Consider the following 26,736-nt stretch of genomic DNA (forward strand, 5'->3'; position numbering starts at 1 on the left):
ATCTTCTATTAAATAAAAAGTAGTTGCATATCAAACCTCTTTGCCATTGTCATTTTAGCATCTAAAAAATTAATATCTCATATCCAAATTTACTAAAGGAATTTAAATAATGATAGTTTTTTATTACATGATTAAAGATATTATTTTAAAATTTGATTTTAAATGAACGACTTATGTTCTTATGAAACAAACGCCCACGACAAATAGGTGCGCTGTTTCAGAACACGGGTCGGTGAGTGAATACAATGGGCTGAAACGGTGAGTGAATACAAAAAGTGGCATGCAACGCCCCACATTAGACGGCGATGTTCTCGAAACCCTAATCCCTTTCTTTTAATACATATTCCCATCATCATCTTCTCTTCCCATCCTACCTGTTCTCTTTGCAGTTTCCTCAATCCTCATCTCGTTTCCTTCTCGCTGCTAGCAATCTTCTCTAAGATGTCGGCCTACTGCGGCAAATACCATGGTAATCTTTATGTTTCTATTGTTTTAGATGACTGCTGTTTTTTTAGATCTTTTTTTTTGTTTTTTTTTTTGGTGAAATTGTATCTGTTATTTTTTCTAATTTTATCATCTGTTTCTTTGATGTTTAATTTGTGAATTGTGATTTTTTTTTTTCCTTTGATCTCTTATGGATATGCTAAAATTTATCAATTTATAGATATATATATATATTAAGATTGGGTAAATTTCTTTTGGTTTGATCTCTTTCTTGATTGTGCATTGTAACTGTTGTACCCAATTCTCATGCAAGGATCTATGGAAACATTTGGTTCGTTTATGTTTTTGCAGGTAAACAGATTTTTGTAACATAATTTAACCAGGCTGATTATTTTAATATATATATATATATATATATATATATATAATCTATTTCATTGTAAATGGACTTGTTTTTTATTTTTTATTTTTATTTGAAGAATGTAATATTGTTTGCAGAGTACGATATTGTTGGCTTAAATCATGGTTATCTACTACTTAGTGTCAATTATCTGAAAATATATAGTTTTTGATCAATTGTTATTTTCTGTTGGTTCAAGGCATATTTTGGTTATATAAGCATGGAGGCCAAGATGTCTTTCTTTTGTGGATTGTGATTATGTGTGAAAATTGGTCATGACTGATTTTATGTTATCTCCTTAGATTGAAAGAACATCTTGTGCATGTTTTCCTTTTGCCGTTGATTGATACAATTTGTTGATTGAGCGTAATTGGCTCATAGTTCATGCTACTAATATTTGTTTAATAATTTGTTTTGCTGATGTGATTTCTGATCTGGTAAATCGACAATGACTTGACGGAAATTTGGCTTGAGTTCTAGAAGTATGTCTGTGTTGGTAAAGTATGGTCACTCTTTGATGTTGCATGTTTCCTCTGGTTTTTCATGGATGTAATGGTGTTTAAGCGTCTACTCTTAAATTTGTTTGAACATCTTAAGTAGATTTAGATTGCTGTTTGGTTTGTGTACAGTGCTCTTGCATTTATGTGATCTTATACAGCCTTTGATTACACCATTGCTTAATTTATTCAGCTATTCTTGGAGCTTGTTTTTAACATGAATGCCCATTTTCTTAGATAAAGTCTTCAATCATATTCTGCTCGTCTGATGAAATATGATTTTCTGGGTTGAATCATTTTCTCAGATAAATTCTTGAATTGTGATGAGAATGAAACACATAAGAAAAAACAAAATGGCTAAAATGAGCCAACTGAGATTCTGTTTGGCAATATATGCTTGCTTGAACTCCACTGAATTTTTAAAAACTTGATGTGAATAAATTCATAACTGGCAATTCGATTTTGTTTGTCAGATTTCTCATTTTTCCTGCACTCTTCTATACTTGGACCCTAAATCTTCAAGGTGGATCTGATAATTCACTTCTCTTGCAGATGAGCTTATTGCCAATGCTGCCTACATTGGTACACCAGGCAAGGGTATTCTTGCTGCTGATGAGTCTACTGGTACAATTGGCAAGCGCCTAGCCAGCATCAATGTGGAGAATGTTGAGTCCAATCGTCGTGCTCTACGTGAACTCCTCTTCTGCACTCTTGGGGCCCTCCAATACATCAGTGGTGTTATCCTCTTTGAGGAGACCCTTTATCAGAAAACAGCCAGCGGCAAACCATTTGTTGATGTCCTCAAGGAAGGTGGTGTTCTGCCAGGCATTAAGGTAGACAAGGGAACCATTGAGCTTGCTGGCACCAACGGGGAGACTACAACCCAAGGCCATGATGACCTTGGCAAACGCTGTGCTAAGTATTATGAGGCTGGTGCTCGCTTTGCCAAGTGGCGTTCTGTCCTCAAGATTGGCCCCACTGAGCCATCCCAGCTAGCGATCAACTTGAACGCTGATGGTCTAGCACGGTATGCCATCATCTGTCAGGAGAACGGTCTGGTTCCTATCGTAGAGCCTGAGATCCTTGTTGATGGTCCCCATGACATTAAGCGCTGCGCAGATGTCACTGAGCGGGTGGTTGCAGCTTGCTACAAGGCACTCAATGATCACCATGTCCTCCTGGAAGGAACTCTGCTGAAACCGAACATGGTGACTCCAGGCTCTGATGCTGCAAAGGTTGCACCTGAGGTGGTTGCTGAATACACTGTGCGGGCTCTCCTGAGGACTGTCCCAGCAGCAGTTCCAGCCATTGTTTTCCTTTCTGGGGGTCAGAGTGAGGAGGAAGCCACTTTGAACCTGAATGCAATGAACAAGCTCAAGGGGAAGAAGCCCTGGTCACTTTCGTTTTCATTCGGACGTGCATTGCAGCAAAGCACTCTCAAGACATGGCAAGGCAAAGAGGAGAATGTGCAGAAGGCCCAGGCTGCTTTCCTAGCTCGGTGCAAGGCGAACTCAGAGGCAACCCTTGGGGCATACAAAGGTGATGCTGCTCAAGGAGGCCTTGCATCAGAAAGCCTCCATGAGAAGGATTACAAATATTAGGCCAGCTTTTCTTTAATGAGGATTTTAATTTTAGTTTTGCCATGTGTTTATTTTCTCTGCTGATCTGAGTGAGGACAGTTGTCAATAAGCTGGAACCGCAAATGCATCATGCAACTGCACTTTTGGAAATGCCTTGTCTTTTTAATTTAATTTGTCTGGATTTTTGCTTCTTTGTTGTTTGGTATTTATTCTGTCTTTGCTACAGGAAATGATGAACCACCTTACATTGTTAAAATGAACAACATGTGGAATGTCTATTACCATAATTATATAAATATTGAATAAAAACCTAGTTGTCATGTCATGCATGCAAATAAAACCTCAACAAAGACATCTTTTATAATACTTAATTACAAGCAAAAACAACCTACAAATACCTTGATCATCATTGTAATTTCAAAGTCTTCAAAACTTGTAACTTCATACTAGAAAATATTTAATAAATATATCATCGCAATTCAAAATTCTAAAACAAAATTAAGTTCAAAGTTTCATACGGAAAAATATTCAACAAGTACAAGATTTTAGATTGAGTACACGAGCACAAAAATGACACTAGACTGAGTGCACATACAGAAAAAGCACATTCAAAATCAAGGTGGCAATCATATTACATAGTCAATTTTATGCAACTCTAAAGATTTGAGTTTACAATCTCATGTAACATTTGCCGCCTTTCAATACTCAAAATGACTTATACATATGGAGAAAAATCAATTTTAAGAATGATGAACTAATTAATGACAACATTATATATACAATCACAAAAATAAAATTAGTTACCATAGCATTCTTCTTGATTTCATGGCTAAACTCATGTCTAAAGGTGTCAAATGGGCCGGCACGACCCGGGCCCATGGCAGCCCGGGAACTGTACGTGTCCGGGCCGGCCCGGCCCATGGCTTTGTCGTGCTGGGCCGGCACGGCCCGCAAATGGTGGAGGGTCGGCCAAGCACGAGACACGGCCCACTTTGGCCGGGCTCATGCCGTGCCGGCCCGTTAATATTTTTTAATATAAAATATTAAAAATAAAAATATATAAAAAAAATCAGAAAAATTAAAAAAAAAATTAAAAATATAAGAAACATTATCTAATAATTAAATAATATAAATATAAATTAAATTTTACTATAATTGAAAAACTATATTATCATTATCTATTTATCTTTGAAATCAAATCCTTCAGGCTTTTTTGAGTTTTAATCCATTGCCTAATCTAAATCCTTAGTTCAATGACTTCAAATCATCAATCAACGATTCAACATAAATATTCAAATAACCCAAAAAAGCAAGAACCATTCTCAATTTTCAGTAAAGAGGAAGTGAGGAATTATACAAGCAAAAGAAAATTAAAAAAAAGAAGATCACATTACTTGGTCTCATAAAGATGAAGAGTTTACAGAATCAACTCAAACAAGAGAGCATGAGATTTATTAATACAAATTTAAGAACACAAAATTGAGTAAAATCAATATCAACGGCCAACGCGATGAATTAAACAAAATTCATACATAAACATTCTTCAGTCATTCAGAGGCAACAATAAGAAGAAGAAAAAGCCATGGAGATGAACTCTACATAAATCAAAGAAAAGCCATGCCAACAACAAGAAGAAGAAAAAACAGCAACAACAATGAGAATTCCCAAAGTGATAATCTATAGACTATAGCTATCAACCCCAATCCTCCGCTCGCCAAAACCATGAGAATACCCAAAGACATAATCCAAAGCCCGCCTCAACGGTCCAACGCGAATTCTGCTCAGCATAATCCCAACCACGCCCAACCCCAAAAGAACAGAAAACGAAACCCTAAATCCACCTGCTGCGGCTGATCCGGCACGACCACGGCATCATCCCTGTCTGAAGACCTCACCGGAGGATAAGAAGAAGAAGAAGAAGAAGCAGGGAAAACGCCATCTATGGAGGGATTCAGATAAGTAGAAGACGGAGGGCTGGGCGTGCGGGGAGGGCTGGGCGGCTGCCGGCTTCCAAGGACCAAGTCACCAAGCTAACCCTAATGAGAAACAGAGAAAGATTAGTTAAATATATATTTTATATTTAAATAAAAATCTTAAAAAAAATTGCAAAAATAACAATTAATTATTAATATCATTTGAATTTTTGAAATAAACTCAAAAATACTTATCTTTTTATTTGAACATTTGAAACAATAAAAAAAGGAATAAAGGATTAATCTTGGCATGTTGCAAGCTTGAGAGTTGAGGCTCATCAATTTATTTCTTCTACGTCAGTATCAGTATATATGCCTTCTCCGCCGACATCAGCGGTGAATTGTTCTATTAGCCCTTGCAATCTATCTTCAGATCTAGCCAATCCTTCGGACATATGCACATTTGCACTCGTTTGATTATTCATTCCCGCTCCTCCTATCATCCAAGACTCTTTTTTTCCCCGCACTAAAACAAGACTCGATGCTCACTGTAGACATCGGTGGAGTTAATAGATCACGAGCCATGGCGGCAAGTGCAGGGATAAATATGCGTCCCTGTTGTTTCCACCATGTCAAAAATATCAAACTTATCCATTTCTTCCGATGTAAGGAAATTATTAATATTATTATTTAAATAATGATTTATTTCATGAGAAGTAGAAGAAGTACTAGTATTAGAAGAAGAAAAAAAGAAGAAGAAGCACCCATGGAAAATTTTTTTAATTATATTTACAACATAAGTGGCGGATCTATTTTTGGTGCTCGAAGAGGAACTTTCAGTAGATTGAGGCATATTGAAAGTCCTTCTATCACCATATTTTTCTATGATATTCATTATACATGTCATAAAAATAAAAGAACGATAATTTTTCTTTCAAAAAGAGAATGATCAAGATCCATATTATTATCATAAGAATCAATTATGCAAAGCAAAAAGAAAAAAATAAATTCAAAGTTTTAATACTCACAAAATAAAAAATAAAAAAAAAATAAGAAGTGGACCGTTATGGTCGGCCCGCGTGCTCGGCTGGCACGGCCCGAGACAGAGCCAGCGTCGGGGCCGGCCCACGGGCCACTGGAACCTCGGCTCGGCCCACTGGACACGATTCTGTAGCATCATGCCTGGGCTGGGCACGGCCCAAATCGTGCCGGGCCATGCCGGGCCTGGGCCGGCACGACCCGTTTGACACCTCTACTCATGTCCCACATACGGCAACACCTTGCTCAATACATATATTTATATAGTAGATACATAACAACATTATAATACACACACCCCAAACAACCTAAATGAGACTCCAAAAAAATTCTCCTTGATTGTGAGGTAATTCAAAGAAGTCCTCCACCCAATAATTCCTTAGCTCTTTATCATTTGCTAAGAAAGCCATAGAACTATTAACAAAGTGAACAAGCAACCAACCCTACTTCTCATTGGCACCTAAATCATTCAGGTTGGCAATAATTGTCACTATTTCTTAAAGGAATAAACATGGTAACTCTACTATGTTGTGCTACGGATAATTTGAAATATCACCAAGCAATTATGAAAACAAATAAGATTAACATTTGCAAAGTTACACAAAGTATATTACTCGTACAATTTGTCGATCAAGAAATTTAGTCCAAACACAATTTGATAATCACAAGAGCAATTGAATTCTCTTCAACTCAATCTGCAAATCAAAACACAATAGGTTTGTGATTTCGCCATTGTGCATATTAAGTTGCAATTAAAAAAATTAATAATAAAATCTTATTTTAACTGTTATTAGTCTCACAACTCTTTTAATCATAAAAGTAATCAGATCAAACCAATATGCATACAACATATTATTTTTACAAAGAATTTAGCTTCCAAATAACAAAATTTTAAGAATATAAACATGTCCGTTTCACATTAAGAACAAGAATAGGCCAATTAAACCATTTTATCACTAATTTGAAAAATGTTCATATTAACATTCCATAGAGAGGAATTTTAAATTTACAGCATAAATTTGGAAAATTAACATTTCATCTAACGAAACCTAAATGAACAATAAATGTTGAAACTGTGTCATATATACGCAACTATTTCATATGACTACTGGTTCATTATCAGTCTTTATACAATTTGGCCATCTTGCATCAGGCCAAGAATCCAAACATACTGATGACTGTCATCGAATGGTGTCATGTTGTTACATAAGAAACAAGAATTGGCTAAGCTCAAAGACATTTTTAGTGCTATGCAAAATTAATTTTATGATGAAGATCCAAAACAAGTAACGTATAAGAAATTCTTATCACATCCAAAAAGCTAATAATGTTTGGATATCCATTCATTTAACTAACCATCTACTAATGGTACAAGTGAAAGAAAAAGGCTTGCCCATTGTGCAAAACGCCAATGAAACCAAGTAGCTTGTGTTTCAATGTAGGAAATCTACAACAGAGTAAATAATGACAGCATAATATAAATTGTTTTCCATAACACTTAGATCTACTAAGCTCAATTGAGACATGATAATAGAGAAAAAAAAAAAGGCAAATTCATTTGACTATATGCATAATAAGAGATAGAACATCAACTTTGTAACCAGTAAATAGACTAAACAAAGTGAGCCAATAACATCCATTCAATCCTATTAGAATTTATTTAAATTTAGTACATGATCAACCCAATTTAAGAGATAGGAAATGATGTATCCTATATGCTTAAAAGATACCCACATGACTGAAAAAAGTTTGTTTCAATTTACTTATTTAATCGGAGAATATAGAGAAGTAAACTATGATCTTTATCCTAATTAAGTGTGTAGCATCAAGAAAATAGATGTTCATTGATCTTTATCCTCTCCTTATTTTTTTTTATTTGCCTAGAATCACAGTCATAGTTGTGTGTGAACAATTAATAAAGATTGAAGTCTAAGTTGGAAGCTATTCATACTTTAATCAAAAGTGAAACATTATCACTATTTCCCCTCCACACCCAGAATCTTAAATGTGTGGAAATGTCATGCATACTCATTAAGAATAAAACGATTAAAAACTAACATTAAGACAAACAACCTGCTATGCATTAGTTGATGATTTTTGTTAATACAAAATGCAATCTTATTATGACAAACAACTTATGAAAAAATCAAGGAAGCATAAAGTAAGCCTTTAGCATATCTTCAGGTTCACTAAACAAGACAAGAGGAGGAGGAGGAGGAGCTTGATAATCACTATATAGCATCTAGACTTCATGAGGGACAACTTTTCTATTCATCTCAAACGCAAACAAAGTTTTTACAATCTAGGAAAATTCACAGAAGATGAAGAAGCTCAGCTGAAAATCAGAAAAACTCTTAGGGGCCGTTTGGTTGGCCCGCCTGTTACGTGGTAATCTTTTCACATTACCATGTTTGGATTATTGGTGGTGGTAATATTGATGGTAATCTGTGATTACTAACCTTGTAAGATTACCAAGAAACTTGGTAATCCCATTACCACCAAAATAGGTGGCTATGTTGGATTACCAAGTGGGTGGCAATCTGAAATATTTTTTGGACAAATATGCCCTTTGTTTAAATATAATAATTTTCATACTTTATTTGTTGGATAAAAAAAATTAAATTTAAATAACATTATTTTTGGAATATGTTTAGCTTCAAAAATTTAATTTTTACCCAAAATTTTATTTTATTTTAAATTTAAACTTGCATAAAATAGTAGACACAAGGGTATTTTTGGAAATTTAGAATATTACCAAGTTTATTACTATGTAACATGAGTTTCCAACCAAACATGGTTATCATGAATTACCACAACATTCCTAGGCATATAACATTCCCAATCTTATTACCACGGTAATCTCGTTACTTGGTAATATATCATTACCGCTAACCAAACGACCCCTTACTTTAACTATCTATATGAAGAGTATTTAAATAACTGAAAGTTTAGTACTCAAAATGAAATAAACTAAGTGACTCAGCTAGCCACGTGTAGCATCCTGGTGCATCTAACCGCTTCACAAACTTGCCTCGAACTAATGCACACCGTCTTGATGATCAAATCTGAACTATACAACCAAAGAAGCTAACCCTCGATGCTGGACTAAGCTAACCCCGATGTTGGACTTAACCTCTGCCTCGAACTTATGCCAAACTCTTGATCAAACAATCCTGGCCATTGATCAAACTGATCCATCTCTTCTCTAGACTGCCTCGAACTTACTCTCCATCCATGATCAAATCAATCTTAGCCGTTGATTTCTTTCCAACCATCTGCTAACGGATTTAACTGAAATTCAAACACATGAAAAGACATTCTCACCCCTTAATTATTTTATATTTCCACCAGGACAACCTCTTCTCCTCAGCTCTGATCCTTTCTGCAGAATGCTTCAATTACTAACAACAGAGCTCTCTAGTAGAAGAGAAGGATGGTGGTCTAAGGCTTCTCTCAGTGGGAGAGAAGACTCCAAAGATGCAATCTTTGCAGGGGGTGGGGGCTTAGCAGATCTTAGCCACAACGGCGGATGGTTGAAAGATTCTTTCGGTTGAGGTTAAAGGAGAAGAGCATCGGCGAGGAAGGAACTAAGGCAAAGGAGAAGAGTAGTCGGAGAGGAAGGAACACAGCTTGGATCTGAAAGATAAAGTTACCTATCCTAATGAGCTCATGAATACTTCATGATGGTTTTCCAAAATCTAGGATTTGGTTTAACGACGAATTTTGTCGTAAAACCAAATCCTCCATTTTCAGCTAGTTAAAGGGGTTGTTTGGTCAAACTAAAAATTGAATCCTTTAAAACAAACAAAGAATTTTAACATACAACGTAGTTGGAGTTACATATAACTCCAAATACATCAAAACAAACATCACCTAAAAGAGTATTCAGTACATACTTAAATTTAGAAAAAAGAAATTATTTAATACAACATGACATGATCGGTCATGTGACGTGATTGATAGGGATGGCAATTTATACCCTACCCGACGGGTATACTCGTACCCGTACCCTCTTTGACCGGGTACGGGTAAGGTATTACCCTTTATTTTTTGAGCGGGTACGGGTCGGGTAAGGGTATGCCCCTACCCTATCCTTACCCTTACCTGCTGAAGAGGGTATGGGTTTTACTAGTACCCTTACCCTTACCCTCTCATATATATATATATATATATATATTAAACTAAACATTTACCCACAATTACCCAAGATCTATTTTCATGGTGATTAATTTGAAAATAATACTTCAAATTTTCTCTTAATATATTATTTTAAATTTTATTTAATTTTTATATTTATATTTAATAAAGTATAATATTATCAAAATTAAATTTTGGATATATATATATTAAGAATTATAATTAAATTAAAAAATAAACATTATAAAATAAATATAAAAAATAATGTTATAATAATTTATTCTATAAATTATAAGAACACCCTGAAAAATAAGATACTAAAAAAAATCAATTGAACATAACTTATGAGAATTACTTATAATGTTTTTTATATTCAAAATCTTACTAGACATTTATAAAATTTGAAGCTATATAAAATATAAATATAAGATATATGACGAAATTTAAAACAAAAACCAAGATAGTTAAATATAAACAAAAAGAAGGGTAGAGTTACCATTGAGTCCGAAATAGACGCTATTTTTATGTGATTATATAATTTAAGATAAACAAATATATATCAACTTGTAATTTGAATTTATGAAAATGTGTTTAAAGATTGTAATATATAATTAATTTATTATTATTTAATTCGATAATTTGAATAACGGGTAAGCGGGTACCCTGCGGGTAAGGGTAAGGCTATGATTTTTTTTACCCTGAAAGGTACGGGTAAAAGTACGGGTATAGGATAGGGGTTACGGGTACGGGTTAGAGTTTTGGCATTCTCTACCCATACCCTACCCGTTGCCATCCCTAGTGATTGATAAGTCATTCATTGGCAAGTGACTTACAATGTCTGGCTCACAAAATAAAACTAAAGAATTGAATTGAATATTACCTGCTCAATCCGAGGATTGGACAAAAATAAACAATCACATCACTCGGCCAAATAATAACCTATGTATATTCCTTTAATTCTAATTGTGAATTTAATTTTAGGGCCATAAATATTTAATTAAATCTAAAAACTCACATTCAAACTTTCCAAGAAATTATAAATTTTCTAAAATAAAATAAATGTTTCAACAATAATTGTTCGAGGCTGTTAACCGGGCCTAACAGGTCCAACCTATAGAGTCTGGCTCACAAAATGGTGACCTAGACCTAGCCCGCCCTCTAGACTGGTCTAGTGAACCAAATAGACTTGGCTGACCCACCAAATCCTATTCACACAAAGAGATGAATTGGACCAGTCTATCTCATTTCAGATTCCATAGGTTACAAATCTTGCTCGCCAAAACCTGCTAATGTCCTAGGTATCAATTAAACACTTTAACCAACTAATCATCACTTAATTTTTGTAAGATTAAAAGTAAATAAATAAAAATGAAACTAGAAATAGATTTTTTTAAAAAATTAAAAAATTAAAAAATTAATTAATAATAAATTAGAAGAATATGAAAAAATCCGAAATAGTTCAAACAAACTTTAAAAAAAAAAACTTACGTTTAATTCATTTTTCAATTGAATTAAGTTTCCTCAGTATCATCTTGTCACTCGCCTACCTATTTGTCGGTATCAAGTTCGGTGTCACACTCCAACACAAAACCTGCCACATGGCAACCTTTGAGCCAACAATTTTCTACTGATATCCTGAAATAGGTGATGAACAAGTTCACTACTCTTGGACGACGCTAGGCTATTGATATCCTATTAAAAATTTTCTATAAAAAAATAGAAAATACAAAGCATAAAGATTTTCTCAACCTTTGAGTCGATAAAGGTTTATACATGAAATAAGTTCTAGTACAAAAGAATACATAAAGTCCACATGACAAAGCTAAAAACACAAATCTCCAAAACACTCTTTGTAGGCCCCCTTCTACAATGTTAACAAAAGTCAATCTATAATGCAAGCAAACCAAGATGTTGAAGAATTGAGCACAATAACAGAATAAGTTAAGTGGGCAAGCCTGAAAATTAAGTATAAAAGAGATATTATGAGTAACAAAGTTACCCAGTGAGTGGATAAGGAAAAAAAAACAAAATAAATAATTACAAATAAAAAGAGAAACTAGAAAACATAATTTTAAATCCCAAACATTGAAGGAAAACAGGAACAACAACAAAAATCATAAACCAATTCTGAAGGTTTACTAAAGATTTAGCTTGAACACTCTTTGTAGGCCCCCTTCTACAATGTTAACAAAAGTCAATCTATAATGCAAGCAAACCAAGATGTTGAAGAATTGAGCACAATAACAGAATAAGTTAAGTGGGCAATCCTGAAAATTAAGTATAAAAGAGATATTATGAGTAACAAAGTTACCCAGTGAGTGGATAAAAAAAAACAAAATAAATAATTACAAATAAAAAGAGAAACTAGAAAACATAATTTTTAAATCCCAAACATTGAAGGAAAAGCAGGAACAACAACAAAAAAATCATAAACCAATTCGAAGGTTTACTAAAGATTTAGCTTGAACACTCTTTGTAGGCCCCCTTCTACAATGTTAACAAAAAGTCAATCTATAATGCAAGCAAACCAAGATGTTGAAGAATTGAGCACAATAACGAGAATAAGTTAAGTGGGCAAGCCCCGAAAAATTAAGTATAAAAAGAGATATTATGAGTAACAAAGTTACCCAGTGAGTGGATAAAAAAAAACAAAATAAATAATTACAAATAAAAAGAGAAACTAGAAAACATAATTTTAAATCCCAAACATTGAAGGAAAATAGGAACAACAACAAAAATCATAAACCAATTCTGAAGGTTTACTAAAGATTTAGCTTGAACCTAGCAGCTGCCATGGCTAAGTTTGCGCCCACCATGGCTGCTACCCTTGGTGTTGGCCACTGAGACCACACACGTGGTGAATCATGGCATCTAGGTTTTATTAAAGGTATCCACCAGTATTCCCCATTAGATTTTCTCTAGGTATCCTAAATGAATTTAAATGTGTAATATTAAGGACTTTCGGTCGTTGTTGTTTTCTATTTTGGGTGTGTGTATAGTAATGTATTTTGAGTAGTATGTGGAGTTCTTGATTGTAGAATGGTCGTTTGAACCATTCTTAGGCAACTTGGAGGCGTGTACTGGCACTCATATGGGCGTATGACATTCCTAGGAGCCCCAAGGGCATTCACATGCTCGTGTGGGTACTCTTGTGTCTTGCTGGTGTTTGATAACTGTAGTAAAGTACCGTAGTAGTATTACTTTAGCAGTATCAACATGGACATTAACACATCTATGTAGCAGCATTACAGTAGCGAAGTATTGTAGTAATCCGTAAAAAGCACACGGGGTGATATATGGCCGTGTGGTTGTGACACACCCATGTGATGTCTTTTCCAAGACATTGAGGTGAGGGTATTATGGTATTTTACCCATTTTTCTTCCCCTTTTAACTATTCTTCCAATTATCCTTCATTTTTTCTTGGATAAGATTTTTCCCCATCATCTTTCCCACCTTTGTGTGTGGGTTGAAAATTTATCCTCCACTTCTTCTTTTCCTTCTTCTTCTTGAAGCCATCAAGGTATGGTTTCCTTCTTCCCTTGCTCATTCATGTATTCTCCTAGATGATGGATCTAGGGCTTGTGGTAGATGATGTTTAGCATCGTTTTCTTGTATGATAATAGGAATGTTGATGAAGTATTACCCTTTGTCTTCTCCCCAAATCTTGTTGAAATCTTGAGTAGCCTTCATGCTTAATAATAGTATTTCACATAATCGATTATATGTTTAAATATATACATATACGTATACCTATATATATATGGATATTGTGGGATGCATATGGTTTACAAATCCGTCATAGATGAACACTTCTGAATCAATCTTTTTCATGATCAAAAAATGGCTTTTTTTCATGAAACTTGAGTTTCTAGAATTTTATATATGTTGTGAAATGTGGAGAAATGGAACTCCTTACTATTATTGTGACACTTGATGATGTTAACATTTTATTGTTATGAGATTGGCTCCAGCCTTGTTATACGACTATGTTTTTTTGGTGACGGGGTTGTAATCGGCCTATTGCAATAGGGGTCCTCACAATCCCGCCTTTAGAGGTGGCATGGTGGACCCTGATCATGTTTCCCTTTTGAAGGACAGAGAATTTCTCGAATGGGTGTTATTGCACTGAAATACAAGGTCACCACATGAGTCTGACTAAGCCAACGTCAAGGTGATGAGGCCCTTGGCAGCTCTGGACTAGTTGCGGCCACGACTAGGGTTGGAGGATTTTTAGGCTATTACGAATCAATAATGAACATTTCATCCTTTCTTTAAGAATTTTTTTAAAGCAGACATATTTTCAAGTTATGGTTTGATTTTTGAAGTGTTTGAAAAGTTTATGCTTTTCCTTTGAGATGTTTAGAAGTATACTTTATTATATGATTTTGGAAATTATTATTATGTTCTTATTGTGAAATCATGTGAGGACTCCTTTGGTGCTACCCCATTCCACTCACTGGGTAACTTTGTTACTCACTCCTCTCACCATATTACAGGCTTTATTGCATAGTGGCGGTGTGACAAGATGCGGTCCTTGGCAGACCTTTGTATTCGCACCTTTTGTTTCTCTTGTGTATGTTTATTTGGTGTGTTCATGGTTGCATATGTAAGGACTTGGATCCACTAGTGAATTTGATGTACCTATTGTTGATCTTCTTGTTATCTTGAATTACTTTGAAAACCCTTTATATCTTTGTTAAACTTTGTTATCATGTTGTATGAAAACTTGTTCATGATGAAATGTATTATCATATTCCTATTATTTGTAAATCTCATATTATATTGTTGAAATGTATTTTCATATTCCTATTATATATGTTCAGGAATTAGTAAGTCTTGATGCGATTCGAGGGTTGGATGGTGTGTATCCTCCCTCTGGATTGTCACGGCGGTTGCGTGTTGATCTTGAGGGACGGGGCGTGACAAAATATACCGGTCACTCATGCCGTCTCTCCATAGGGCTGATCATGAGGACCCCTATGGCAATAGGCGGAGCTCTAGGTTCCCAATCACCAATGAAACCATCATGCAATCACAAAGTATATATAAACAAAATAATTTCAAACATGATCTTGGTGCCACACACACCCACACACATTCCTATTTTCATATTGAAAATACACCATCCAATAAGCATAAGAATTTCATATAAAATCCCAAGCAAGAATGTAATTAGCAAATAATTGTTAGGATTGATAATGATCAACAAGACAAATTCTAATTCCTACAAAGCACTTACTTGAACCAAAATAGCATTTTAAGCATACTCGGTCAAAGAATTCGGTGATATAAATATATATACCAAAAGCAGTAATAAATCATAATTTGCAAGTATGATAAAATAAAACAAAATCCACTCACAAGCTTTAGGTCAGAAAAATAGAAGAAATCTTCTATTCTTCCATGGGCTTTGCTGCACCATCTATAAAATTTAACTCAATATGAATTTAAATAGATGAGCATGAGTACATGTATAAAATGAAAGTATCCATCTATACACAATGCATAAAAAAAAAAGGCTGGGTTAGAGTTAACTTGGAACCATTCCATTAACTCCAACTGATGCTAAATCCACTACAACCATCTAATTGGGCTTAACCTAACTTCAAATAATTGGAATCATATTGGATCAATCAAACTCAACCAGAATTAATTGATAAATTCAAGTCAAGCCATAGCTAAGTCTAATTTGCCAATCATCTCATTCTCTTAAAATTTGCTAACACACATCTCCCTATGAGATTGCAGTAAAGCACATATTACCACACTTGGGCATCAACATTTCTCAATTGATTCCTGCTCTAAGTAATGCAACAATATGCTCATTTGTCCAAGGAAAAGAAGCATGCTATCTTGATTTCATACTTGCAGAACCAAATAAATCCATCACCAACATTGCATGCAAGCTCAAATTGTTAAATCGGTGCTCCTTACCAAGATCTTAAATTCACCAATATTTAAATAACCTAAGCATCAAATCCCATGCCTTTGTTTTCTTTTCTCCCAACATGTAATCTAATGATAGTTCATCCACTTTACAAGGTGAACACTAATAATCTTATCAATAAATTGCAAACCCCATCTCATCAATCATTACCATCTCATACAATCTACCAAATTATAGATTTATTCTCTTCTATCTCCATGGATTCCATCTAAACACCATGAATCTAACAAGAGAAATTACAAGCCACCATTTTTACATTTCCATACAACAATTTTCCATTCAAGAATATTCAATCAAAATGCTAGAAACAATTCACCATAATACTAGAAAATTCTCCTAAAAAAATAAACATGGATCACAAAGAAAACAAATAGATCCAACTCTACTCATACTAAGCTTTTTCATTAGATCAAAATTTAGGATGAAAGGTTATCTTTACTCCTTAATCATTCTCTTCTACTTCCTCTTCCTTCCTTTCTTTTTTCCCCCTCAGAAACCTCAGTTTTCACTAAAAAGCTCAATTATTGAGTGAGAAACCAGTCTCATGATTGCTCTTTTTTTTTTTGTAAAATTATCTTCCAGTGCCTAATATAAGAAATCCTTACAACACAGTCCTTAAAAACTTCACTACTGATTTCTATCTAGAAAAATTTTCAATTTATTTTTATCTAGAAAAATTTTCAATCTAAAGTAATAAATGTCTTTCTCTCCTAATCAACCAAGGTTTTCTTGGTTGCTATAATATTGGGTCGGTTGGCTCTACAATACATGTAATCTAGCATGAATACTGAAAATTAAATAAAACAATAAAAATAAAGAACTAGGTATGACATTAGGGCTCACACTCAAACTCAAGAGCCGTTATTATTGTGATCATCATGTTATCAGTGAAGAAGAAATTAGTACCTTCTAATTATTTTTCATCTCTGTTTCTTGTTGCCGAACTTGAGCACGCCTCCAATCATCTATACAAACTTAAATTTCAATACTTTATGGAGACAAGTAGGAGTGTATCCTATCCAGAATAGTTTTACTTACATTGAAAGTCTACTTGGACGCTATTGTAAACATAGACCACACAAAAAATTCGTAATAGATAATGCTAAATTAAAAAAATATTAAACAATCCTTATTATTTATTGCCAACATTAAATAACAAATAAGATAATTAAATATTACTCTCTAAATGTAAAATTAAAAATAAACAATGCTACAAATTCGATGAGTCGTAGGCAAAAGTAAAATGGCAAAATAAAAATAAAAATAAATAAATCTACAATAAATTAATAAAATCAAACAAAGGTAGTAGAGACTAGTTAGTATTAAAAGCAAAATTAGAAATTAGAATTAAAAAATAAAATAATGTTAAACAAAAAATTTAAAAAAATTAAACAATGCTAGGGAGTAGAATTATTGGCAAAATTAAAATAATAAACAAATTAATTAAAAGATATTAAATGCAAAATTTAAAAGAATTAGATAAAAGTAGAAAATTGAAGTGTACATGCAAAAAAAAAAAAAGTAAGACCAAAATAAAAAAGATTAACCTTAACTAGTTAGTAAAGCAACTAATAGAGTATATTTTAAAAAAATTAAATAAATTTACTAGACACAACAAATAATAACATAAAATTTTAAAATTAATTAACTAATGTAAATTTAGACCCATCCTTATTAATTACAGATTGAAAAGAGCTTTAAGATCAAAGAAATCTACTTGTTCCTTGTAAGAAAAAGTGCTTAATATCAACTTAAAGCCTTGAGAGAGTGAATTGACAAAATTTAGTGTAGATGCATAATTGGATGATGAGAGGTAAATATAGATTGAGAAAGAGTGAAAAAAAAACTTTTTTGAATTGTTGCCCAATAATGCATCAATTTTTTTTTTTTAACAACAAAAATTTTGACTAGTTTTTAGATAGTTGTTTCAGCGAACCGGGGTTGCGGGTTTGAATCCCGCCAATGCCCTGGTTTTTATAATTTTTTAAAATTTAAAAATAATAAAACCACAATCCATAACTTGGACCTCTATAGTGCAGGCTTGGGCCGGGTTTTTCGTTGGCCTGTGCCCCAGTCCACTTGATCCTATAATTAAAAAAATTGGTATAAATAGATTTGTAGTCACTAATTGACAAGGTCCCCTTGCTTATATCCCGCAAGTGCACAGGTTTGTCGAAGTAATAATCCCGGGTGAGCGGGTCGAATCCACAGGGAGTAGGGAGTAAAGACACTTAATTCGATTTTTAGCTATGTGGAGTATCAACAATGATAAGTGTGGTAATGATTCAATTCTCAGAAATTAAAAGCAACAAGTAAGAGAGCAAAAGTAAGGAGGAGGCAAGGCAATCGATAAAGATGTGGTACTCGGATGATGCTTCACCTAGGATAATCGCTTTAAGTGCAAGAACTCTCTATTATGCTTCCTAATCAATGCAATGGTGAGTCGTGGAAATCCTTACATACATAGTCCCAAATCTAAGGTTAACTATGCCTAACTCTATACATGTCCCGGAGGAGAAATCGAACAATCTCAACACCTCGCACTCGCATAGAGTTGCAATGAGCTCTAGGGATTCCAAGTGATAAATCTCTTCCTAAATTTAGACCTAACCCTTTGGTCCAGGCGGAAGGTCCCTAGCCACAATTAAGCCCTAGATACTAAGATCACCTCGACACTTCACTCCATTGCACGCGCAACTAGGCCCCAGCGGAGGTTCATCCCTTAGACCATTCACTCTATTATGGCCGCAAAGAACTCAAGGAACGGAGATAGAATCTATCACATCGGAGGGGAAAGGGGGCGCTCCTGTACCTCTCGACTCACCCTCTCAACCCTCTCCAACCTAGCTTTGTCTAACGCTCATGGTGTGTCACTCACTCACAAGGTTACCAACAAGAACTCTCAACCCTAGTGTCACTCTAGGGGAAATGTTCATACAATCAAGCATTCAAGGTTGGAACTCACAATAAACATCAATTTATTGAAAGCATAATAAAGAAGTTCAATGAAACGAATACATCCTAGGGTTCACAATCACCCAAATACCCACTAGGGGTTTAGCTCTCCATGGAGCTAAGTACAATCAAAGAAATCGAATGTAAAAGCAATGAATCCATAAAGAAACCCCCTCGATGGTCGTGTCGATGGTCTTGTGGAAAGTCCTCTACTCGTCGTCCAAGGATTCCTTTGTCCGGTATAGGATACGCCACGATCGAAGCTCCCCTACCAACCTTCTTTCTAATGGAATCACGATGTCGGAGTCATAGAACGTCTCCAAAACCATGGCCAATACCCCTCGAAACCCTAGCCGAAGCCCTCTCGCAAGTTGGGGAAAAGATGGAGAAAAGAATACCAAAATCGGGGCTGAATCAGCTTTAAATAGGGCTGGAATCGGGCAACTCCACGGGCGTGGATGATACACGCGCCCGTCCGGAATTTCCACACGGGCGTGGATAATTTCCACACCCCCGTGTGGATTCTCTGTTTCTCTGATTTCTCGGGCGGCTGTGAACATTGCTGCTACAGTAATTGCTAAAGTGTTGCTACAATGCTCTGCTACAGTCTTCGACCTGAATAACTTTCATCGGGGTAACGCAAACGGGCACACGTTCACGTCATGAATCACTTGCTTCTTCAATGATATATATGTTGGTGGAGCTCCTGTTCTTGTATGCATAAGACGGAATGCTCGAGTGTGACTGCCTTTGTGCCCCTCCAAATGGATGTACTCACTTGAATGTGAGGAGGTTGGCACACACTCTAGCATCTCACACCTGTCCTATGTCTTCGCGTTTGAACCTTAGCAAGATCTCCTCCAAAATAGGTGCATTATGATCCACATTGCCCTATTTCCTTCATATTCAGACTCACAGTCCTACCTGCGTAAAAGTAACATAAAAACACACATATTAATGTAAAAACATGAGAAAAGTAATGCTGAACATAAGGAATGAACGCTTCGCATTCATATCGCACAAGCACTTATCAAACTCCCCCACACTTAAGCTTTTGCTTGTCCTTAAGCAAACATTAAAACATTCTGTGCATCAATGAAGAAAATATTGAAAGTGCTTGGCCTTAGGTTCACCGAGGTATACAAAGAAAGTATTCTACAAGTAAGGAAAATTTCAACACTAAATACGAAAAATCAATGTTCTAGCTAAAAACTTGAATCAAAAAGGATAACAAACCTGAATTTCGTGTAAGTGTGTGAACTCACTCAAAACACCCCAAGTTATACTCCTCAAAGTTCTAAGTACAAGGGACTTATTTATCTACAAAATTGATAAAAATTTTAAAAGATGGTAGTAGCTTCACACATCCTCTAAGGTAGCCCTTTCCAAAGCGGCCGCTAAGGTGGCTTTCACACTTTCGAGGAGGTAGCTCTTTCTACCCGAGTGGTAGCTTTCACTTATCCTATGAGATAGCTCTTTCTTTCATTAGGGCATAACTAGTATCTGACTTGTGAGAGTAGCTTCATACTTATAGGTGGTAGTTCTTTCCACCCAACAAATACAAATAAACAATAAAACTATTTTGTTCCTTCTTTTCATTTTTTCCAATTTTTTTTTTTCCAATTTAGCAAAAGAAGTAAACCTAACTAGTCCCTTTAACATCAAACATGAGTTTCCAATAGAGTTCAAAGAGTGAGTAGTGCACTAAGTGTAAATCGGGCAAAAATTCCTAAAAATTCAAGCAAGAACTAGAGCATGAAAACATTCAATGTTAACAATTCTCCTAGACTTAAGAATACAAACATTTCAACTAAGGTGAACCGCCATTGGCTATGTGAGCATATATCAATCAAGAACAATAGAAAAGATGTGCGCATTATGAAACTCACCCCCACACTTAAGTTGTACATTGTCCTCAATGTACACATGCAAGCTCACTCAAAATATATCATTCAAAAATAGATGTGGGAGAAGCAATCAAAACAATACTCCCCTGACTCCTAGTGTTGCATTTGATGAAGCTAATTCATTGGGAGTAGTGTTCCAACGGGTTGTGAAGCTCGCACGGCCAAGTGCCGAAGCACCTTCACCGTGCCCATGACTAAGTCTCAATTTCTAGGAAGACAAGACCATATGCACGCATACATGAGGGGGTTCAGTGAAGCTCAAGAAAAACAAAAATAACTCGAGTGTATAAAAGATGAAGCAATGAATACAACTTGATAAATGCAACATAACATAAACTCAGAAGGAAAATCCTTTCCGAGTGAACAAGTCTAAAAACAAGAAAATAAGATAAAGTAAAATGCATGAAAGTAAAAGAAAGGTCAAGTGTCGGAGTCGGTCTCGGGCTCCGCTGCTGCTGCTGAAGTGGAAGAATATAGTGGGTCTTCCGGTGCTGGGGTCGAGGATGGAGGTGCTGGAGGCACTGGCGGGGCCTGAAGAGTCCTCGGCTGCAGGACAAATGATGAGGCAACGTCTCGCTCTAGGATCTGCTGTAATATGTCGAAACGTGCCATAAACTCTGTGTACTGAGTGGCCTGCGTAGCCCTAATGTCGGCAACCTCGGCTCGGACCACTCCTATAGCATTCTCGAGCCTCTCAAAGCGATCATTGGCTCGAGAAGGTGAAAACATAAGCACTGGGGTGGTTCCTCGGCCGCTGGAGGTGCCTCGGTCTCCATCGATGCGGGCTGAGGCTCGGGGGCGGGCTGAGATGCTCCGGCGTCATCACCTTCATCCTCAGCTATCTCTGGGGCTGGTAGGACTAACGCAAAAACCCCTGTCCGAACCCTGCGGACCATGCCCATCAACCGCATCGTCTCTAGACCCAGGAAAGCGGGTACACTCGTCTTCTCGGCCCCGCGAATCGAATCCAAGAGACCCATGCCCAGCACTAATCTCGTAATGTAAGGGCCCGGGAAGATCGCTCCCAGTCTAGCATACTGTCCCTGATGTCTGATGTAATCAGCCAAGATGTGCCCTAAGTGGATCGGTACGCGCTCCACCATCGAGTGCAAGTACAGCAACTCCTGACGGCTAAAAACACCAGTACTGTCGCCACGACCATTCACCGACCTACTCATGATGGCGTGCAAATATCTGTAGGCAGGCCGGGAAAGGCACGTGGCCTTGGACACCCCCGGCTCTTACTGACCTTGACCACATAGCACTCTGTAAGCTCTCTGCGGGGTCAAGGTTCCAGGATAATCAGTAGGCAACTGTGCATACTCCTCTGAATCTGTGAATGCCTCCTCGTATAAGCCAAGTAGTATGGAAAACTGCGTAATGCTCAAGCTATGGTGGCGTCCAAACACTCTGAACTGAATGGTGCCCAAACTGTTGAAGCTCGCATACGCTCTATCAAACTCGAACGAGGAGAGCACCTCCAGTGCAAACTCTCGGATGGCTGGTTTTCTAATCGTCAACAACTGCCGCCAACCACCATCTGAAACAAGGTCCTCAATCTCATCAGCGAACTCATCTCCCTGCTGAATATCTCGTAGTATAGTCGTATCCAGGAATCGAGTCTGTCCGAAGCGGAGTCTCGATAAGTGCTCATAACGGACTTGATGTTCGGGAATCGCAAATCTCATACCCTCGGTATCAGAGGATGACTCACGTGGCCTCTTATCAGCTTGCTTCTTTGTCCTAGGTGCCATGATCTGCCAAATTTAAACAACATTAGTCAAACAAGTTGATAAAACAATACTGCAGAAATCCACACGGTCGTGTGGAATTTCCGCACGCCCGTGTAGATTCACGGGGCGTGAGAACCGCACGGCCAGGCATCAACAATCCAAAAATACAACTCAATAATATCTCTAACTTCGTTCTAAACATAAATCATTGTTTTAATTGAAGAAACGAAGCATTATTAAACAGATTAATCAATAGAAATCATGAATTGACGAAGAAGATGATGAAAAAGGATTTACCGACGAGGAGGAGTAAGAAAATGAAGACCCGGCCGGAAAACTTTGCTATAATCCCACTAAACTAACGCTATGGACTTAGAGAGTAGTGTGAGAGTGTTTTCAAGTGAAAAAGAGTTGTGAGGAGGGAGAGAAATCATCCTCTTTTAAACAGAACTCGCGACTTTTGACGTTCTGTGCATCCACACGGGCGTGTGGAAATTCCCCACGCCCGTGCGCCTCACTTTAAAAGCTCCACAAGGGTGTATGCACGCCCCTGTGCGCTCTCGGGAAAAACTCTCACTGACTTAGAATGATCTCCCACGGGCGTGCGGAAAATATCCACGCCCGTGCGCCCAACCCACAGGGGCAGACGCACGCCCCTGTTGCTTCCCTGGACAACCGAGAAAAATATCAAGTATTACACACGCCCGTGCGGAAATTCCCCACGGGCGTGGACATTCACATGCTCAACTCACAGGGGCAGCCGCACGCCCCTGTATTTTCTCGGGATGAATGGAGTAACCTGCAGAGTTTCGCACGGGCGTGCGGAAATTATCCACGCCCGTGTGTGGTTCACAAGGTCACCCACAGGGGCGAGTCCACGCCCCTGTGTGTTCTCGGAAAAATCTGCCCAACTCTGCAGGAATTCACACACCCGTGAGGAAATTACCCACGGGCGTGCACCAGACGCATGGTCGTCCACAGGGGCAGCTGCACGCCCCTGTGCCCTCTCTGGATGAGTTCACAGTACACATCCACGGGCGTGCGGAAATTTCACACGCCCGTGTGTTTTCTCTGGATGACTTAGAAAAAACTGCAGGCTCTGCAAAACTAGTCTGAATATGTCTACACACTCAGAGCCTGCCCTATTATGCAAAATTTACCAGAAAAAAAAACACGAAATAGAACTCAAACGACCAAACTTCACCAATTCGCAACAAAACACACAATGAATTCTTTTAAAACCCCACAATAAAATCGCAGCACAAGCACTCAACAATTGAAACACTTGGGGGTTCATGAATGAAAGTTGCCCTTGGGTTGCCTCCCAAGAAGCGCTTGTTTAACGTCACTAAGCTTGACGTATCTTTCTTACCTCACGGGGGTTCATGAATGAAGGTTGCCCTCTTACCCATAACTTGAAAGCATGATGAGCAAAGTCTCTTGAGGGTAGAGGGTGTACTATCGGGCTTCGGACCACCTAGCAATCGTTCGTCCAACTTCCTTGGCTCATGTACGTCTCCAAAAGTCTTGGGGCATTTTCGGTGGCGTCTCCTAGCTCTCTTCATTTTCTGGAGCACCTTCTTCAAGATCCCCGGGGTAGATGTTTCCTCTCCATTCGAACCAAGCATCATTAGTTCTTCATTGCTCTCCTCTTGGTCGAACAAACCTTCATACGGATTCGGGTTGAACATTTCCTGTATATATTCATCAACAATCTCATCAGTAGTGTCTAGAAAATACAAAGTGTCATCAAAATCGAGAGAATGCCGCATGGCTTCAGCAAGGCGGTAAGTGAGCTTATCGTCTCCGACTCTCAATGTGAGCTCTCCGCCGTCCATGTTAATCAATGCTTTGGAAGTCCGCAAGAACGGTCTCCCAAGTATCAAGGGTACATCTGCATCCTCATCGACATCTAGCACTACAAAGTCAACCGAAAAAATGTACTTGTCCACCTTATCAAGCACGTCTTCAATGATGCCTCTCGGATGTCGTACCGTTCGGTCCGCCAATTGTAAAGTCATCCGAGTAGGCCTAGGCTCACCCAAGCCTAGCTTTTGGAAGAAAGTATATGGCATGACGTTGATACTTGCCCCTGAATCCGCCAATGCCATTTCCTTACCTAAGTTGCCGATGTTACACGGAATAATGAAGCTTACCGGGTCCATCTTCTTGTTTGGCATGTTCTTTTGCAACACTGCCGAGCATGAAGCATCAAGCACCACTGAAGCACTCTCCTCCAATTTCCTATTGTTGGTCAATAGGTCTTTCAGGAACTTCACATACTTAGACATTTGAGCCAAAGCCTCAACAAAAGGAATGTTGATGTGGAGTTGCTTGAACAAACTCAGGAACTTCTTTTACTGTTCATCCCCTTGGTCATTCTTCAATCTAGAGGGATAAGGGATTCTTGGCTTGAAAGGTGGGGGTGCCACCTCTTTCTCTTTGTTTGCTCCCTTGTCAACCTCTATAACCTCGGATGCGTGTTCTTTCGGCTTCTCACTCGGAAGCCTCCCTTCAACCTCATGATCGCTTCTCAAAGCGATCGCCTTCACATGTTCTCTCGGGTTGGTTTCCGTGTTACTTGGTAAACTTCCATGTGGCCTTTCGGAAAGAGATTTCGCAATTTGCCCCACTTGATTTTCAAGGTTGTGCAAGGAGGCGGTGTGATTGCGAAGTGTAGCCTCGACTGATTCAAACCTTATATTTGCCGATTGAACAAATCTAGCCAAGTGCTTCTCCAAATCCGTCATTCGGGTTTTCAAGCCTGAAATTCTGTTTTCCACTTGAGGGGCTTGTTGTTGTTGTTGGAACCCCGATTGCCCCATGGTCTTTTGTGGTCCTTGATTACTCCATGAAAAGTTGGGATGATTCTTCCAACCTGAATTATAGGTGTTGCTGTATGGATTCCCTTGAGATCTCATTCCATTACCTACAAAGTCAACATTCTCAACTGAAGAAACATCACCAATGACGATTGGGCAATCGGAGGGAGCATGTCCTCCACCACAACCGGTGCAATTGGTCACGGCCGTAACTCTATTTGAAGCTATAAGATCTAGCTTCTTACTCAAACTCTCCACTTGGGCCGCCAATGAAGTTACCGCATTAATTTCATGGAGACCGGCCACCTTTTTCTTCTCCCTAGCGTTCCACTGGTAGCTATTTAACCCCATTTCTTCAATCAATTGACGAGCCTCGTCGGGGGTTTTGCTACCTAAGGTACCTCCTACCGCTGTATCCAAGAGTTGCCTTTTACTCGGGTTCAAACCATTGTAGAAGGTTTGGACAATCATCCACTCCGGGAATCCATGTTGCGGACACTTTCGCAGGAGTTCCTTGAACCTTTCCCATGTCTCAAATAGAGACTCCAATTCCAACTGCATAAAGGATGAGATCTCATTCATAAGCTTTGCTGATTTTCTGGGAGGGAAATAACGGGCTAGAAAAGCTTCTACCATCTCCTCTTATGTAGTGATTGATGCTCTAGGTAATGAGTGTAGCCACTACTTCGCTTTCTCCTTTAAGGAAAATGGGAAGGCTCTCAACTTGATGGCATCATCCGTCACACCATTTATCTTCAGCCTGTCGTACACCTCGAGGAAGCTCTCTATGTGACTGTTTGGATCCTCATCGGCCAAACCGTTGAATTGTGCGGACTGCTACAGCATATGGATGAATGCCGACTTTAGCTCGAAATTCTGAGTTGTAATTGGGGGACGCACAATACTCGATTATGTCCCCAACACTGAAGGTCTGGCATAATCGGATAGTGTTCGTTGTTGCTCATTTTGTTCTGCCATGTTGTCAGATCCTTCTACTTCCAAATCAGCTGGATTAGGCTGTTCTTGTACAGGTTCTTTCCCTTTTCTTCTAAGTGTACATTCAAGCTCAGGATCTCCTTCAATCAATATTGATGGATTCCCTCAGGTCATAACCTGGAGCTGCACCAAAAATAAAGAAAAAGAAAATCAGAACGATGATAGAATAAGAAGATATGAAATAGAATGTGTAGTGAAATAGCTAAAAAAACAAAGTGCAAAGTATCTCTAAACGCCTAGCTCCCCAGCAACGGCGCCAAAAACTTGACAAATACCCCTCGAAACCCTAGCCGAAGCCCTCTCGCAAGTTGGGGAAAAGATGGAGAAAAGAATACCAAAATCGGGGCTGAATCGGCTTTAAATAGG

The 26,736-nt window shown here is 37.6% G+C and overlaps 1 protein-coding gene and 1 non-coding gene across 2 annotated transcripts; both read left to right on the top strand.

The window, feature by feature from the left end:
• The first annotated feature begins 262 nt into the window (after positions 1-262).
• Positions 263-3,098, top strand: LOC120275845 (fructose-bisphosphate aldolase 1, cytoplasmic-like). The gene is made up of 2 exons (XM_039282559.1): positions 263-469; positions 1,894-3,098. The coding sequence occupies exons 1-2, from the start codon at positions 442-444 to the stop codon at positions 2,940-2,942; spliced, it is 1,077 nt and encodes a 358-aa protein (XP_039138493.1). The 5' UTR covers positions 263-441; the 3' UTR covers positions 2,943-3,098.
• Positions 3,099-25,855: 22,757 nt separating this feature from the next.
• On the top strand, positions 25,856-25,962 carry LOC120276603. Its single transcript, XR_005541317.1, has one exon. It is a non-coding gene; the product is annotated as a small nucleolar RNA R71 (small nucleolar RNA).
• Positions 25,963-26,736: the final 774 nt, after the last annotated feature.

This window comes from Dioscorea cayenensis, chromosome 14 (genome assembly GCF_009730915.1).
Source record: "Dioscorea cayenensis subsp. rotundata cultivar TDr96_F1 chromosome 14, TDr96_F1_v2_PseudoChromosome.rev07_lg8_w22 25.fasta, whole genome shotgun sequence".
NCBI classification, from domain to species: domain Eukaryota; kingdom Viridiplantae; phylum Streptophyta; class Magnoliopsida; order Dioscoreales; family Dioscoreaceae; genus Dioscorea; species Dioscorea cayenensis.

What these genes read in the sequence shown, in the direction of transcription:
- LOC120275845 (XM_039282559.1), top strand. Translation starts at nt 442, where the DNA reads ATGTCGGCCTACTGCGGCAAATACCATG. An exon ending in CTACTGCGGCAAATACCATG is followed by an intron (nt 470 to 1,893) that starts GTAATCTTTATG and finishes CTTCTCTTGCAG; the next exon opens with ATGAGCTTATTGCCAATGCT.